This window comes from Pezoporus occidentalis, unplaced genomic scaffold (genome assembly GCF_034315485.1).
Source record: "Pezoporus occidentalis ecotype Australia unplaced genomic scaffold, CSIRO_AGI_Poc_V1 ctg70, whole genome shotgun sequence".
Classification (NCBI taxonomy): Eukaryota; Metazoa; Chordata; class Aves; order Psittaciformes; family Psittacidae; genus Pezoporus; species Pezoporus occidentalis.
In genome coordinates, this window is record NW_026916053.1 from 4,575,983 (window position 1) to 4,594,032 (window position 18,050).

An 18,050-nucleotide genomic window follows, 5' to 3' on the forward strand; every position below is an offset into this window, starting at 1 on the left:
TTCACACTGCAGACCTGAAGAGGAGAGATGAAGGCAGAAATGATGGGAGCAAAAGCCAGGGGAAAGAGGAGGAAGGGAGTATTTTGAGGGCCTGTGCTCAGCACATGCTGCTGATACCTTTAAATTGGAGCCAGGGGGTTAAAAATAAGCTTTGGAAGGGATAAGAAGATGTCCAAGCCCTCCATCCACTTGGCCAGCTGGGGACGGTGTCTGGTGTCACCCCTGATGGGACAGCAGTATACCTCATACAGGGCAGGCTGCACCCAAGGACCCACCATGGTGCACGGCTCCAGATGTGCCATGGGGATGCTCCTCCAGAAACCCTTTTTCTACCAAATGGCTGAGTTATGGGGTCAAGACAAGGAAACCTCTCTTCTAAAGAACGGCCACAACCCATCCCTGGTGTCTGTAAACCCCTAAACCTCAGCTCAACCTTTGGTGCCATGGGTTCAAAGGCAGCTCCTGGTACCCACATTCCCCTGGGAGCAGAGCAGGACAGCTTCTCCTTTTAGATGATTTAATAACAACCAGACATGGGATGAAATTCCTCTTCTCGTGGTAACTCAGTGGCTTTAATAACTCACCATCCTTTATTAAAATACCACATATGAGCAGAGGACGTTGCTAAGGCTTAGCTGACTTTGGTTTATTCTCCTACCAAGGTGGCATTCAGCTCACTTCACTGCATATACCCCAGGCAGGGAGGTAAAATATGCTCCTCAAGCATTGTGCTTAAGGAAAGCCTCCCCTTGCATTTCCAGGACATCCCCTTTTCCTGTTTAAACATGACTAGACAATGGAAGATGCTCAGGTACCTGTGTTGGGTCACAACACAACCATGGGTTTGGTTTCACAGTTGCTCTTGCTGTGCCCTCTGAGGCTGCAAAGGCACTGGGCAAGGAGGAGGAGATGGTCCTAATGAAGGACCTAGGGTGAACATCTGGGCTATTCTTCATCCATAGGTGGCAGCAGCTGCCTGCACTGGATGGATGCTTCCACATCCCAAACCTAGCCCTGAGCAACACAGGAACAGCCAGGAGCACGCAGGCCAGGAGGAGCAGGAAGGCTGAGCACAGGTTGTGCCTGCTCCTTCCTCTGCACAGAGAGCTCCTCCACACAGCGGGAATTCAGGAACACTCCCAGTGGTGCAGGACCAGGCTCTGCAGCACTATGGGGAACTCAAGTGGGGCTGTTGGGCAACTTTCTCACCACTGAGCCAATTCCTGAAGCCACTGGGATGTCACATCCCCACATGGAATCCTGTAGCAGCATTAAGCCTTGTTGGCTGGGCATTGAGGTGCCCCAGCATCCCCAAGATTCACTAACACCAATCTGTGATGTCCTGTGAGGGCTGGTGGAGTCCAGAGGCTGCAGGTTGTTCAGCTCTGTGCCTTTGAAGGCTTCCAGATGTTTCTGCCAAATACATTGACACAAAAGGTTATTTCCCACAGCACATGCAACCAGCAGGAAACAAAAGCCAGGTGCCAGCTGTGATATGGAGCCCAGAGAACTGGATTTAAAACAAAAAGGAAAAGGCAGAAACCAGAAACTCAACAGTAAATTAAGGAGAGTTACAGACAACTCAGAGGCTCTAAATAGAGGAAAATCAAAAAGAAAATCTATCCAAACCTTGTCACCTGCTGGCTTTTCAAACTACTGATTCCTGATCAATACAGCTGAAATGCATTTTCCTTTCTTCAACACATCCAGGATAAGCTTTGTCTTGGGAAAACCAGGCTCAGCCTTTCCTCACACAGCTGCTCAGTCCTTGCATCACCCTTGTGGTCCTTCTCTAGACCCACTCCATCCTATCCACATCTTTTCTGTGGAACAGGGACCAAAACTGAACCCAGTATTCCAGGGATGGCTGGAGAAGCACTGAGTAGAGAGGGATGATGACATCCCTTTCTCTGTTGGTGATGCCCTTGTTGAGGTAACCCCACATCCTGTAGCCTTGCTACAGGTTTTTCCCCTCTAAAATAAAGTATTTTCTCCCAGATCGCTACAGCCCAGAACCCCTACAAATACATCGGTATTTATTTATTACCATTTACCCTAATTTTAAAGGTGCTCGAATCAGCTCTTACCCAAGTATCATGGAGGGTGTCCGTGGCAGGACAGGGGATACCAAGTAGGGACACCCCGCATCCCGCATCCCGCACCACCGCGTCCTCCCCTCCGGTACTCGGCGCTACCCACACGTTGCCGCGCAAATCCCGTTTCCCGCGAGAAAAGAGCGTGCCCGGCCCCGCCCCCACGTCCCGATTGGTGGAGCGCGGCTAGGGGGCGTGGCCAGAAGCCATATAAGGATCGTTCAGGGGGCGGGGCCTGCAGCGCCGCGGCTCAGGCCGTGCGGTGCGGAGCGGACGCCGCCGCCGCTGCCGAGCGGCCCCCGCGGCCCTAGTGCCCGCCCGCCGGACCCCGCCGCCGCCCCAGCCCCGGTACGCTGCGATCGGTAGTGTAACCTCAATGGGGGACGGGACGGGGCGCCCTGAAGCAATTTTGGGGTGGGAAGTTTGGGAGGGATCAACTGCAAGGATGTACCGAGTCGTTGTGGGGTGAAATTTATGGGAGATGGCTCCGTGCCTCAGTTTCCCCACTAAGGATCACTGTATTAATGGGGACGCGGATGCGTGGAGATGATTCTGTAGTAGGATACCTAATAAGTGGGTGCATCATGAGAGCAGGGGAAGCCTTAGCAGGAGCTGGGGAGGAGCTGATGTTGGTGAGGGTGCTGGGTGCCCCCCCGCATCCGGATCAGAGCCCATGTCGGTGTGTCCGGATGGCGATGGGGCTCCGTGTCCTCCTGCAGGTCCGGGACTTCTCCCTTTGGCTGGCTGAGCCTTGGAGCTTGTTTGGAGAGGAATGAACCAGCTCATGGGGCATGGGAAGGGTCAGCATCTTGGCAGGAGGGTGCTTTGTGCCAGGAGGGGGAAAGCACTTCCCCACCTCGGAACTGGGCCAGGGAGAGAATGTTCTTTCCCTTGCTGGAGGAGGCCTGCGTTGTGCTTGGTGGTGCAGGACAGGCGGGTTTGCCCCAGTTCGGGGTGGTGAGGTGCTGCTGGGGACAGGCTGGGGCTGGAATTGCTCACATGAGAACCCTCACGATGTGCCCCGGGCTAAACACTCCCTTGCTCCTTACGCAATCCCGGCCTGAGATTTCGTAACTCCCAACTGTTGATACAAGGAAGAGAAGTGGATTTCTGCGAGGAAACAGAGCACCTACAGTGCAGTGCTGCTGTGCACATCCCAAGAAGTCATACTGGTACCATTTAAACTCTGCAGTAACCTCTGCCCCTTTGCTCCCTGCTTTTAGATCTGCACAAGATCCAAGATCCGGGACCATGGCATCCATCCCGTCGAGCGGCTCGCTCATGGCCACACACAACTACTACAGAAGTAAGGATGGGTGCTGGGGTGGGCTGGGTGCTCGGGCAGGCTCAGGGTGGCTCCAGCAGGGATGAAGCCTTCAGGTGACATCCCATAAGCGCTCCTTGCTGCGGAAGGGGGGCACCAGAAGCAACCCCCCTGTACTGGGACCCTCCTTCGGGGGCTCCTGCCCCATCGTACCAGTTGGAGATGGGGCTTGCAGTCTCCTTCCCTTGTCATTAAGGTTGTAGGTGAGGGGAGGTGATGTCTTCAAATGTGTATGGGAATGAGCTGCAAAACCAGCCTGGGCAATGCTCCCTCTCCAGGGGAGAGACTTTCTGGTTTAATGGATTGCCTAAACCAGAGGGCATTAAAGTATTCCCCTTGAGCTGAAATAGTAACAGGATTCATGGAAGCACAGAATACCGGGTTGGAAGGGACCTCAAGGATCAAGGCTTGTAGCACTTGGACTAAAGCTGCAGGAGCGCTGGATCCAGGCGGTGATGAGACAGGAATGGCCACACCAAGGCCGTGCTTTGCTTCTCATGTCAAGGCTGAGGGTCGGTGCTGGCTCTGATGGCTGTGCTTGCTCCACAGGGCGCCTGAGCTCCACATCCAGCAACAGCTCCTGCAGCAGCTCTGAGTACTCAGGGGAGGTCATCCCCCACCCCCCAGGTGAGTGCCACCGTCCCAGGCCCATGCAAACCCCACTGAGCCTCTCCTATGGGATGGCAGAATCCCAGGATGGTTTGGGTTGAAGGGACCTTAAAGCTCCATCAGGTTAAAGCCATTCCCCCTTGGCCTCTCCCTACAGGCCCTTGTCCAAAGCCCCTCTCCAGGTTTCTTGTAGCCCCTTCAGGCACTGGAGCTGCTCTGAGGTCTCCTTGGAGCATCCTCAGAGCATCTCTATGGCCTTCTCTGGACTCACTTCAACAGCTCCCCATCCTTCTTACATTGGGGGCCTCACAGCAAGAGGCCTCAGGGTGACACTGGGGTAGGTGGTGGGGCTGCCCTGACCTGGACTTTCCCTTGCACTGTCCCCCAGGTCTGCCCAAATCTGATCCCGGTCACTGGTGGGCCAGCTTCTTCTTTGGGAAGGTGACTCACCCAGCCATGACAACCGTGTCGGAGTCCCCAGAGAGGTGAGTGCTTTCCTAGGATGGAATAACATGGGAGCAACAGTGCAGCAACCCAGGGCGGCTGGGAACATCCCTAAGGTGCATCCTGACCCAGTGGGTGATTTCTTCATGCACAGAGCACCTATTCCTTTGCTGCACAGACAAACACAGAGCACCAAAAGGCATCACCTTGGCATTGCCCTGACCCTCTCTTGTGCTCTCTTACAGCCTGGGAGCACTGCAGGTGACAACAGGACCTTGTGGCCTGGGGCCAGCCCCAGAAGCAGGACGGAGGCGCCACATGAGTGAGCCCAGCTCCGGACCCTCGGCGTGAGCGGGTCCGTGCTGGGTGCTCCCCCCACACCGGCGGGCACATCCCCTTTCCCCCCATAGAGTAGGATGGCTTCTGCAAGGCAAAGGTGCTGCTTTGTGATGGTAAAACGCAACACCCCCCCGAGGATTCCCACACCAGCCTTTCTACTCCTCAACATGATGCCCTTTCCCACACAGATGTAACTTGTTTTACTTACCTTGCACTCACACAATGGCAACTAATAAACTTGAGCAGCCTTTTAAACCAGTGTGGGTTCTTCTTCACCCGGGGTGGGAGAGCAGGGTGATGCTGTCATTGCTGGTGGGGTTGGACCCGCAGCGGCAGGGTCTGGTAATGTCAGTGGTGCCCGTGTGATGCGCTGATGCGTGTGTGTTGGCATGCGAGCAAGCTCCGGCTGGCCTGTGGTGATGCTGTGGATGCCTCCCCCCCACCATTGCCTCCGTACTTGGCTGCACAGCCTGTTCCTGCTGGCGCTGCCCTTGTTTTGCTCCTCAAGCACATTGCAGCCCTGCTGCGATGCCTTGTGGGGTTGGAATGAGTGTTTGGGACAGAGCTGGGTCTGGTCAGGGCTGTGGGAAGGATTTGGGTGCAGAATAACACGGGAAGGGGATTGCAAGACCCATCTCCAGCTGATACAATGGAGCTGGGGCTACCAAAGGAGCCCTCAATAATGAGGGGAGAGCTAAGGCTCGTTTCATGGCTCTGATGGGAGCCTGGAGCTCACGGTGCGGATGGCAGTGCCAGAGCCCAGCAGGGCAATGTCCTGCAATGCCCTCAGTGGTGGTTTGGTTGATTTTTGCCTGGAATTAGTCAGCTTGCCTGTTTGACCCTGCTGTGATTAGCCTGATAGCTGGGGAGGGCTGCTTGATAAAGCACAGGGAAAACAAGAGCCTGCAAGTTCCTGCCTGGAAGGGGGCAAGGTCCCGAATTCCTGCCCAAGGCAAACAAAATCCTGGCAGGGGCTGATTTAAAGGTGCCAGATCTCCTGCTCTGGTCTGCTTTCAGCCGCAGCCTGAGACACGGGATGGTGACTGCGTGCACTGGTGCTGCAGCCCTCAAGGGGAGACCTTAGAGCAGCTCCAGTGCCTAAAGGGGCTGCAGGAAACCTGGAGAGGGGCTTGGGACAAGGGATGTAGGGACAGGCCAAGGGGAATGGCTTGAACCTGCCAGAGGGGAGACTGAGATGAGCTCTTAGGCAGAAGCTCTTCCCTGTGAGGGTGCTGAGGCGCTGGCACAGGGTGCCCAGAGAAGCTGTGGCTGCCCCATCCCTGGCAGTGCTCAAGGCCAGGTTGGACACAGGGGCTTGGAGCAAGCTGCTCCAGTGGAAGGGGTCCCTGCCCATGGCAGGGGTTGGAGCTGGAGGAGCTTTAAGGTCCCTTCAACCCAAACCAGGCTGGGATTCCACGATCTCCGAGTGATGACTTTGACTTTGTACCTGCGTGGGCAGGGGCAAAGGGCAAGGCTGTGCTCAGGCAGCTGCAGGAAACGTGGCTGCTCCACTTTACACCCGTGCTCCAGAGGCATCCAGGGTCACATCCAGCTTCGCTCCTTGCTTCTGGTAAGGAAAAGTTTGTCTTGTGTCTCCAGGTTGCTGTCCTTGTCCTCTGTGTCCCCCCTGTCCTTAGGAGCAGCCAGGGCAGCACTGGAACCTCTGCTCCCACTGTGCATCCAAAGGGAATGGCTCTGTGGGGGTCCCCAGGGCCAGCAGCCTTAGACACATGGGTTGGATCTGGTAGTGGTGGGTGCTGGGGTATGCATGGTTCTATATTGCAGGAAGCACATGGCAGCCTTTAAAATGTCACAAAACACGTGAAAATCAAGCAAAAAACCCCACTTTCTGAGTAAGACAAGAGGAGGCATTGGCTGTACCAGCAAACACCTTGTCCATGTCCCAAAGCCCTAGGATCCCCCAGGGAAGCAGTTGGTTCTCATCTGCTGCCGATTCCCAGCAGCAGCACTAGGGTTTAGAGAGACAAATGTATTCCCTGCAAGCCTTCAGCCTCACGGGCTGCAGATTGAAGTGTGGGCACACAAAGGTAAAGTCAACAGTGCTCTGTTTGCTTGTCGGTCTCGTGATCAGAGGCAAACTGTCCTCAGGCACCCTAGGGAAGGCTATAGCAGGGCAAAGGCACTAATCCTGCATCCCTGGCTCTTTCCTGGAGGACCTGCTCCGGCTCTTGGCTGTGATGCCACCAGCTTTATTCACCCTACCCCTCCCTAAGCATCCCCCCTTTCCATCAGCCTTGCTGTCAGAGGGGCAAGCACCCACCTCCCATAGCCCCAGCCCATAGGGACAGACTTCCCCCTCTCTGCTCCATGAGATCCCATGTTTTCCCTGTTGAGTAACTCACATACTTGGGATTAAAGCAGCCGGTGCATTCCGCTCGCTTTCAGCCCCTGGTGCCACCCTGCTGCCCCCTCCAAGAAATATTCCCTTTCATTGCCTGGTTTTGCTGCTTGGGGCCTTTTTCCCCCCACCCTCCAGCATTTTGCTTCCCCCTCACCCTTTCAAAGGCCATCGTGGGCCCTTATAAATAGAAACAAACTGTGCAGCACAAATGCATTGCCTTAGCCTGGCACTGATTTCAAATGCCAGCCTGAAACCAGAGCAGGCAAATGCCTCTACCAACAGCATTTGCAGCACCCATTCCAGAGGGGTTTGGGGCTCTCCCTTTGTGGGATGAATTTCCCCGTAGCAGCTCTGGTTATGGGGGAAGCTGCAGTGTCCTCCCCAGGCTGGGATCCTGGGAGAAGATGAGAAAATCTGGGCCCCCACCCCAAATCCATCTACTTTTAGTAAGCAACTTATGGCTTAGAGGAATGCCAGAGCCCGGCAGACCGTGCTGGATGGCAAACCCAAGCAGCACACCAGCTTTTAATGCAGCAGAGGAGGAAGGAAATACTGCTGTGGGCAGCACCATGTCCCCATGTCCCCTCTCCACACCACCCATCATGGTATTGCTACAGCAGAGCGAGATGCTTTGGGATCTCACGTCTGATGGGGCCGGTGTGGTTTCTGAGGGTCCCCAGCCATGGACCACCCCATCACCCCACACTCCCCCTTCGCCTCCTGCTTAATTCTTGGCTCCATCTGGTGGCAGCCAGACCTGCAAATTTAATACGTTTATGGCTGCAGCAAGCCCATCACCTTCTGGACATGGCTTTGGTCTTCAGGCCAGATAGGCTTGTTAGTAGGAAATCAGCATCCAAGCTGTGCCAGGCTGCCTTTCACCCCCAGCACATCGTGTTCCCTGCCACTCGAGCATCACTTGGCTTTGTACTGTAAGAGTGGTAAAGAGCAAAACATGGTGAAGCAATGGTTCATAGAATCACAGGGGTTGGAAGGGCCCTTAAAGCTCCTCCAGCTCCAACCCCTGCTACAGGCAGGGACCCCTTCCACTGGAGCAGCTTGCTCCAAGCCCCTGTGTCCAACCTGGCCCTGAACTGCCCCAGGGATGGGGCAGCCACAGCTTCTCTGGGCACCCTGTGCCAGCGCCTCAGCACCCTCACAGGGAAGAGCTTCTGCCTAAGAGCTCATCTCCATCTCCCTTCGGGCAGCTTAAAGCCATTCCCCTTGGCCTGTCCCTTGTTCAGACACACACAGAGGTTTAATGCACTCCAGGATGAGCCAGAGACACGAGGGTGGTTCTATCTGTGGTCGCAGAAGTGGGACTGGTGGCAAACCACTGCTTTGCGGGCAGGGAGAGGAGCAGCACGGTGAGGGCAGAGCGGGTGATGCACACACATTTATTGATGAACACACCAAACACACTACGTGAAGCAGAGCCACAACTGAACACAAACTGCAAACCTTCACGTTGGCACGGGGAGCAGCAGGGACCTCCCACCCTACTGCCTGAATGACCATGTAAACTCTGGGTGATGCCTTCACTACCACGGGGCTTTTCCAGGCTGCTACACAGCCAAGCACTAGCAATGGGTTCTCCACCTCTCATTGCCTTTCGCCTTGGCCACCTCCCTGCATCCTGACCGAGAGGGACCACGGTTCTGGGGGTGGAACATGCTTTCCTTGGAGCCCTGTTTGAGGGCAAACCAGAAGGAAGGAGCTTCTTGGCAAGAGCTGGCCTGGAGGAGCTTTGTGCAGGAAGGATGGTGGCAAAGGGTCCCTCAGGAGAGGGAGCTGAGCAGCCGTCTGTAGATGAAGCCCAGCTTCTCCCGCAGGGCCAGGAAGGTGGGCCGCTCCTCCGTGTTGCCGCTCCAGCATTCCAGCATGATGCTGTAGATCTCGGGAGGGCAGGAGCTGGGCCGGGGCAGGCGGTAGCCCCTGGTGATTTGCCGCACGGTTTCTTGGTTTGTCATCCCTGCAAGGAAAAGGAGAAGATGCCTCTGAATCGGAGGTCCCCAAAGGATGCTCTGAAGGTACAACTACAGTGGACCAAGGTGTCAGCTTGTGCTGCTGTGACGTGGTCTCTGCCACGAGGCTGATAGAGGAGAGCCTATGGGAGATCATCCAGCCCATGCCTCCTTCCTGCAAGCACTGAAAATCCATCTTAGCCATCCCCAAAGAGGACAAGAAGTTGCTTATGCTCTAGGAGCTGCTTCCACATCCCTTGTGGAAAGGACAATAGAACAGCTCATGACATGTTGGCTTTCAGGGACCATGGGCAAGCTGCCCAGCATGTGGATGGAGTGGCACTGGAATCCTACCTTCATACGGAATCTGTCCATACGTGAAGACTTCATAGAGCAGAATCCCATAGGACCAGACATCGGATTTGAGGGAGTAGGTGCGGTAGTTGGCTGCCTCCGGGGCTGTCCATTTCACCGGGATCTTAGTGCTGCTGCTGGTGGAATAAATGTCATCCTGAAAAGCAACCAGAGACGGGTCACGAGGGACAGTGTAATGAACACAGCCTCTGCTTTTGCGGCTTTGAAGTGGGACAGGGGATGGTGGCGGAACGGGATGTCCCATGGATGGGGCAGCTTGGTGGCCTGTGGTGACAGGAGGGAGCACAGCATCCCACTGACTGACCTTGAGGAGCCGGGCAAGTCCAAAATCAGCAATCTTGCAGGTGAGCTCCTCTCCAACCAGGATGTTTCTGGCCGCCAGATCCCGGTGGACAATGTGCTTCTCCTCCAGGTACCTCATCCCATCCGCCACTTGGCAGGCGATGTTGAGCAGGTGGGAGGTGCCCAGGGACTTCCCTTCAGGACCTGTTGACAGAGATGAACCAAGCACTGGTAGCAATGAAGCAACATCTATTTTGGGTGTCCTGGTTTGGAAGGAGACCTGCTCCCATGTCACCATCCCACGGGAACATGTAAAACCTCGACCTGGAGGTTGTGCCTAAACATCATGGTGGTCCAGCATGGGAAGTTCAACACAGCCATGCACTCCTAAGGAGTGGGACTGATGTGAGCTCTGAAGAGCACCCTGTGCTGCAATGACGATGCAGATGTCCATGGCTTGTTCACAGCTAAAGGTGACCTTCTGCCATGCAAATCTCCAGCCAAGCCACTCAACTTGTCCTACCTGTGAGCTCCAGCTCTTCCAGCACCAGATGCTGCTGGAGCCCCAACCAAAAACAAGGTCAGTGTGAAGGAGGAGGGTACCAGTCGAAAAACAGGTCTTGGTGGGAAGCGGTTTGTCTTGTTTCCCTTCAAGACTGATTACCGGGTCAGGAAAAGAAAGGCCAAGCAAAATAAACTGATGCCTGAGTGGACCATGGCCTGGTACTAGCTCTGCATAATGAACACCACCATGATGCCAGCTCAGGTTTGGCCTTTTCAGTCATAACAAAGGCAAGAGTTGCCCAAGCACAGCAGAGGGGTCTCTGTGCACTGGTGAGAGCTGGCAGGCCATGGGTGGATGGAGAAGGAGGGATGAAGGTCCCTATCAACATGCTTGGTTCCCAAGGGACTGATACAGACCCACCCCACACAGCCACCAAAAGGATCACACCAGACTGGGTCTTTGGGTGTTAAAGTCACCCAAGACCATCTCCACCAAGCACCCATGGATTGCTCTGCATTACCACACAGGACTGAAACCAGGCTTACTCTTAGGCTCACCCTTGGGTTTGTAGGGTTAATGTGGGACATGGAAAGCATCCACACAGCAGCACTGCCCCAAGACCCTGCTCCCCATGGTGTGGGTACTCACTGTTGAGGTAGGTGTGGAGGTTGCCTTTCCGCATGAGCTCAGTGATGATGTACACGGGCTCATCCAGCGAGCACACAGCGTGCAGCTGGATCAGCTTCTCATGCCGCAGGCGCTTCAGGTTCTGGATCTCCTTAGTGAAGTCTTCTGCCTTCATGTCAGCTGCGGGAGAAAGCCAATATCACTGTTGTGAGCTGCTTTCTCAGGTGGATGATAGGAGCTCAGCATGTCTGACTAGGAGGTATGAGGACCTTTTTCCTCCTTATAGCCCACCACTGCTTCCAGAGTTGATGTCTGCACATCCTGTGTCTCAGATCCGACACCTAAGAGATGTTTTCCCATCAGGATCCCATTTTCAGGGTCACTGTCCCATCAGGACTCGACTTAACACAAACCATTTGACTTGACATGACTTATCACAGACCCACTAGATTAAGCCATTTTATAAACAGAGTCATAGAACCCCAGACTGGTTTGGGTTGGAAGGGACCTTAAAGCTCATCCAGCTCCAACTCCCTGCCACGGACAGGGACACCTTCCACTAGAGCAGCTTGCTCAAAGCTCCATCCAACCTGGTATCCAAGGTGTAGCCCAAGCTTAGGTGGGTCCAGTGGCTACGTGCCAGGTCCTACCACAGTTCACTTGATAAGACAAGACATGGGGACCAAGAAGACTGGGAAACAAAAGGAGTGACCAATGGGTCAGTGAACAAGAGCCCCGTTTGGTCGCTGTTGACATCACCTCCTCCACCTACCTTTAATGATCTTGATGGCCACCGGCACCGTGTTCCTCCACAGCCCTTCCCACACCTCTCCAAAGTATCCCTCTCCCAGCTTCCTCCGCAGGGTGAACTCCCAGCGTGGGCGCTCCCAGCCATCCCTCTCGGGGGGGGTCTGCAAACATGGACATGGGGTGCTTGGACCAGCCAGCACCAGGACCCGCTGGTGGAGCCTGCACCAGCTTCTGGTGCCCACGGTGGCATTGAGGGGCGAGCAGGACACGGTGCTCCACCACCTGCACTGCACTGGGACTGCTTTTCCCTCTCTTAAACGTTCATTGGGGGCACAAAGGATGTGGGGCACCCTCTGCATTAGCTCTGCTCTCACCCAAAGTCTGCAAGGGGGGAGATCTTCAGAGCCTACATGAAACATCAGCAATTCAAGTCATAATTCACTCCTCATTAGACCTCAAATATGGCTTTTCTCCATTTCCACCAATAAATAATAATGAGTAAATGAATATTACTGCACGTTATGGCTGATTTAGACTCCAGCTCATTAAGCATTTCTTTTATCTTATACCTTTCCATTTCCCTCTTGCATTATTCACATGTTTAACTGTTATTTCAGAGTAATAATCGGTGGATGGAGTTCTAATCAGGAAACGAGTCAGCAATTTGGGATTAATACTCTCATCGGACTTATGAGTGCCACGCTAATTGACATGAAAGCTATATAAAAGCAATGTGGTCTTATTATAGTCTAGGAAAAAGAATTGGAAGTGCGGGTATGTCCAGATTCAGCATTGAAGGGATTTGTAACGACGTGGTTTCTAGTCTTTGAGATGGAGAAGGCGTTGCCTTTTGGCTGGTCAGAAACACATATAAATGCCATGCCCGGATTTAACATGGCTAACAAAAGGTGAAGCTGGCAGCTATACTAAGGGTATAGTTTAAATGTGGCTTCATAAAGCTCAAATCCCAAACGGATAGGCTGATTATATCTATTTTTCCCTGAGTTCCCCTATTTCCATCCTGGGGCCCTTGTTGTCGTACGCACCGCGGGGCTGCAGGGCTGCAGCAAGGGGCTCTGGATGACCTTCCAGTGCTCCGTGTAGAAGGCGAGGAGCTCCTCCATGTCCGGGAAGGGATGTCCCTTCTGGATGTAGAGGCTGCCCCCCGGGCTCTTGCAGATTCGGAAGTGGCTGACCTTCGTGTGGTTGCGCACTGTGGGGAAGCCCAGGAAGGGGAAAATCACCTCGTGCCATCTCCAGTCCATTCCCAGCTCCCTGCTGACCCTCACCCTCTCTCCTTTCCAGGCACCTACTCTATTAATTCACTCTAAAGCAACACAACTTGCCCTTGGTGTGTTACATCCCACTCCACACCATCATGTTTGCTCCCAACTCCTGGCTCAGGAGACTCCTGTCCATAGGCGAGCAGGGCTTGTTTGTCCCAAAGAATCATAGAATAGTTCAGGTTGGAAAGGACCTTAAGATCATCCAGTTCCAACCCCCTGCCATGGGCAGGGACACCTCACACTAAACCATGGCACCCAAGGCTCTGTCCAACCTGGCCTTGAACACTGCCAGGGATGGAGCATTCCCAACCTCCCTGGGCAACCCATTCCAGTGCCTCACCACCCTAACAAGAAAGAATTTCCTCCTTAGATCCAATCTAAACTTCCCCTGTTTCAGTTTGAACCCATTACCCCTTGTCCTGTCACTACAGTCCCTAATGAAGAGTCCCTCCCCAGCATCCTATAGGCCCCCTTCAGATACTGGAAGGCTGCTATGAGAAAGATGCTGTGAGAGATGATGCTTTATTAATGGAGCTAATCCCTAGTAGACAGACCCTTTATTGCTGGTTGGGGTGGACCTCCACAGCCCTGGGGACTGATGGATGGATGTGGGGTTCTCTGTGAACATGGACATGGATCAAACCAGACTGCAACAGCGCAGCCTGGTCTGAGCCCCCTGAGTTCAGACGTGTGTGGGAGCAGCCCAGCCCTGGCATTCTGCAGTCACAGCATATTTTCAGACAACTCTCAGCTGACAAAAGCCACTGGAATGAAATCCTGGGAGTTGGTGCCACGAAACCATCGCTAAGCCGCTGTGATTTGTTTATGGCTTTCCTGCCCTGGACGGGAGCAATGGACTTTCCTCGGCCGCAGTAATTCAGCAACCCATACCTGCATCCCTTAGCTTTCCCCACGCTTTTAACAAGCTGTCAGGTCGCTTTAACAAGATGCTGTAAAGTGCTTTGAGCATATTTCCATGTTTTTCACCCCGCGCTGACCAAGCCAGGAGCTGCCCTAAGGAACAGCTGTTTCCTTTTTCCCTGTGCTAATTCGCTCTGGATAATTGTCATAAAATTACCTGAGAGAGAGTACTCGCCCTTGCTGCTCTCGCTGTCCCGGATGAGGAAGGAGCCGTGCTGGTTGGGAGGTGAAAGGAGGAGCTGCTCCGCTTCGTTTCGGCTGATCTTGCTGAAGTACCAGCTAAGGGCAAGAGTAGAGGGCTTAGTGTGGGGCAAAGAGATAGTGCATGGACAGGGCTGCATCCACATTAAGGGCTCCAGCATCTTCTGAGCCAGGGATGGGAGGGAGCAGCTCCCTACCACCATTTCCTCATGCCTGCTTGGTTGGAATGGGTTTAGTAGGTCCTTGTGGCATTTCATTGCAGCTTGTTACCACCTGCAATTGATTTCCTCCAGCTGGGTCTGCTCACCACTGTATGGAGCTGGTCAGGTCTCAGCTGCACCCCAAAACCAGTGCTGACATCCCAAAACCTGGGCTGACAGCCTGCCCGTAATGGAAACACCGACCACCAACTGCTGCATAGAGGATGCTCCAGTGGGGTTGCACCCATGTGTCCTGCCACAAGAGCAACAGCTATGCTGTGTCCTTCTTGACCTGCAGCTCCTGGACACAACCAGCTCTCAGAGCCCAGGAGCAATGAAAACATCACTGGGAGCTGCCCTTTGCTGCTCCAGATGTGGCAGCGCTGGTGGGGACCTCAGCAGCACCAAGCCAGGAGAGAGGACCCAGCCAAGACCCTCTCCTGTGCCTCATCAGCTCAGATTTGTCACTGAATCTCCAGCATGAAAAGGCAGGATGGGTCCTGACTCAGCAGGATTCATAGGAACACTGGGAAGAGGCTGCTTTACAGAATTCCCAGCCTGGTTTGGGTTGCAAGGGACCTTAAAGCTCCTCAAGCTCCAACCCCTGCCACGGGCAGGGACCCCTTCCACTGGAGCAGCTTGCTCCAAGCCCCTGTGTCCAACCTGGCCTTGAGCACTGCCAGGGATGGGGCAGCCACAGCTTCTCTGGGCACCCTGTGCCAGCGCCTCAGCACCCTCACAGGGAAGAGCTTCTGCCTAAGGGCTCGTCTCCATCTCCCCTCTGGCAGGTTCAAGCCATTCCCCTTGGCCTGTCCCTTCATCCAGCCTAAGCACAGCCAGGACACGAGCATCTGGAGGTTTCATCATTCCCTGGGATCACCAGCGTCTGAGAAGCCGAGCAGGAAATTACACGGTGATGGGGTTAGAGCAGCCGAACAAATTAGCACCCAGCTCCGACCTGCGGCTCCGCGCAGTCTGCGTGCTCCCGGCTCCCTCCGGCTGCGGAGCCCAACGTTTGCTGCTCTGCACCACGGCATTGCCCTTGACCTGTCCTCGGGATGGGGCTGGGTTATGCACACGTATGTGTGCACGCATAAACACACACACTCAGCGATAGCCTGCCCAATTGCTCTGTGCAGTGGGATGAAAGCAGCGAGCTAACTCCATGGTCCTCGCTATTGCGATCCCAGCGTAGTCCAAACCGGACCGGATCTGCCTTTCCATAAAGCACATGCAAGGGAGGGAGGGTCTCTCCCATCCCACTGGCTGCACTTACTGCCCCTGCACATCAGGGTCCTTTTCCAGGCTCCTCCTATTCCTTTCCTTCACCCCTGCTCCCGGGAAGCACAGGGCGAGCACCGGGATGGCTCTGCAGGGTGATTACACCCGCCCCATCCCATCCCTTGCATGACTCAGGGCCTGGAGCACAGGGAGCAGCCGTATCTTGGGGCGCTTTCTCTAGCGTGTCAGGACCAGGCTGCCTTATGCAACCACGAACCTGGGCTTTCCCCAGCGGAGGGCGGGCTGACACGTCAACCCGAGCTCCGTGTCCCATGGGAGGCACCAGCAGGGGAACCCCCCGGCCCTGGATAAGCTGGAGCCGGGCAGCAGCACCACCATGGCTCGGTCCTACAGAGCTTCCCAGCAGGTCCCAACCCAAACTGCTTCTCCCTGCACTCCTAGGCCCTTGAGAGCTGGCAGGGCTTCTCCTCCTTTAACGCACAGCAAAAGGGAGTCACGGCAAGCAGGGGCCCATGTATTCAGCACTGCAGCTGCACCCGTGCACAGCATCACACTGCATCCCAGCACAGAGCTACCCCATCCTATGGTAGGGTGATACACCCAGGGATGAGTATCAGCATCTCTGCCCCTTGGTGCACCCCCAACCCTTGCTTGTTGTGCTGAAAGCCTCCACCCCACTGCTATGAGCTGCAGGAGCAGATCCCCACTTAGCCCCACCACCACTGATGGCAAGAGCCAGGGACAAGGAGCTCATGCTCCTCCTGTCACAGAGGGTGAGCACAACATTCCCTGGGCAGGAACACGCTACCATGGTCCAGCCTCCATCCCCGTGCAGTTCCAGAGCATCGGATACTTACGGTCGATGAGCAGAGGTGCCCTGGCTGAGGTTGGCCACGTAGGCAGCGGGGACGTAGCCCATGGCCGGCTCCCCCAGCAGCCGCCGGGCAAACACGTACTCTCCTTCTTCTCTGAGGACACGCAGTTTGTCCCCTGCGCTTACACTCAGTTCCTCCTCACTCCGGGCTGTGAAAGCGTATAAAGCGATGAAAAGAGAGGACTTGGGGATGAAGGGAATGGAATTTGCCTCCGAGTGCAGTGAAACGGAATCAGAACCGAGATACCCCAGCGAGCAGCTCTCCGACACGGAGCGGGGACGGAGCTTGTTCCAGAAGGACGTCAGGAAGGTCAAACGCTTCCGGACAAACTGCTCCATCCCTGGAGGAGGCGGTGGATGCGGTGGTCTATGCCACTGAGCTTCCCGAGGCCGTTGGAAGGGGCGATCCCGGGCTCATGCTGCCGGCCGGGCAGCTCATTGCCGCCGTCCCTGGCGCGTGTCTGGGCGCTTGCCGGCACTTCCCAAGGAACTTCCTATTCCTGAAAGTGAAACTGGTTGTTCTGGTGGGACGAGTCTGGCCGTGGGACGAGTCTGCAGGCGGGAGGCCCACGCTCAGACCCACGGGCACATCTGGGAGCCGGGCACAGCTGGAGCCACACTCGCTGCTCTCCAAGAGGGAGCAAGAAGGCTTTTGCTTGCTCTTTAATCACTGCTGTGAAGCTCTCCTGCTTGTTACCGCAGTGCTGGTAAACACAGCTCTCTGCTCTTCAAGCAGCTCTTGTGACAAGTTAATAGTCTTGATCTCACTTGTGTGGGAGGGTTTGGGTTGGTTTTATTTTCCATAGGAAAATAACTGCATCCACAAGTGTGTGAGAGTTCAAACGGAAGTGAGGGAATAACCTTAGAAAAGACGTGGTTTGGATCGTTGTTGGGTGGATCGTGTGGGGCTTGCAACATAATCCTTTTCCTTTTTGGTCTGCAGTGTTACCCTGCTTGAACACTTACCCTGCAGCGTTACCCTTGCAAGAACCCACTTCCCAGATCCAACAGCATCTGGTGCTTGCTCAGCCTCCAGCAAAGATGTGCCCCTCTCAGCATTAGGAGGCCCTTTGATCAATCAAAGGATGGAGATTTCCACCTTGCACATGCACTTTAAGTCACCTGAAGATGCTGCTCTGGTGAGCAATCCCAGCTCCAGCCCCCCCCCAGCCCCTGCCTGGGTTTTGTCATTTAACTGTTCTATCTAATTAGAGGGAGTTCTGTGCCTGGCAACCCCGCTCCTGGCCTTGAGCCCGTTGTTTCCATCCTCCTCTGGTTATAACTGGTCTGGGTGCCTCATTTTGGGTGTGTAGTTGGGTTTTCAACAAGGCTGCTTGAAAAGGAAGGTAATGGAAAATCAATGGTAAAGATCTAAGCTGCAGATTGAAGAGCAAACCTGGACCCATCCCTGGGTCAGCAGCTCGATGTGCCCCACGATGCCCAAACAACCTGCAAAAGCTGGATTTCAATAGGGAGTTTGGGATCAGCTCTTTCAGGCAGAGGGCAGGAGCACACAGCGCCTCCATGGGCATGCCCCACACACTGCTGCACAGACGGGAGCTAGGGAGAAAGGGAATCTTCAGTGAAACACCTCCTTACTTACCGAATCACGCCTGGATTATCCATAGGATAATTCCACCCAGGTCTTCCCC

The 18,050-nt window shown here is 54.8% G+C and overlaps 2 protein-coding genes across 2 annotated transcripts; one reads left to right on the forward strand and one right to left on the reverse strand.

Moving 5' to 3' along the window:
• The first annotated feature begins 2,308 nt into the window (after positions 1–2,308).
• On the forward strand, positions 2,309–5,064 carry PPDPF (pancreatic progenitor cell differentiation and proliferation factor). The gene is made up of 5 exons (XM_062642098.1): positions 2,309–2,441; positions 3,317–3,399; positions 3,967–4,044; positions 4,415–4,511; positions 4,716–5,064. The coding sequence occupies exons 2-5, from the start codon at positions 3,345–3,347 to the stop codon at positions 4,819–4,821; spliced, it is 336 nt and encodes a 111-aa protein (XP_062498082.1). The 5' UTR covers positions 2,309–2,441; positions 3,317–3,344; the 3' UTR covers positions 4,822–5,064.
• Positions 5,065–8,554: 3,490 nt separating this feature from the next.
• Positions 8,555–17,303, reverse strand: LOC134175774 (tyrosine-protein kinase Srms-like). The gene is made up of 8 exons (XM_062642047.1): positions 16,382–17,303; positions 14,039–14,160; positions 12,721–12,887; positions 11,697–11,835; positions 10,946–11,104; positions 9,815–9,996; positions 9,490–9,646; positions 8,555–9,143 (listed from the first exon to the last, which is right to left on the reverse strand). Exons 1-8 carry the CDS (start codon positions 16,735–16,737, stop codon positions 8,950–8,952), a joined length of 1,476 nt encoding a protein of 491 aa, XP_062498031.1. The 5' UTR covers positions 16,738–17,303; the 3' UTR covers positions 8,555–8,949.
• Positions 17,304–18,050: the final 747 nt, after the last annotated feature.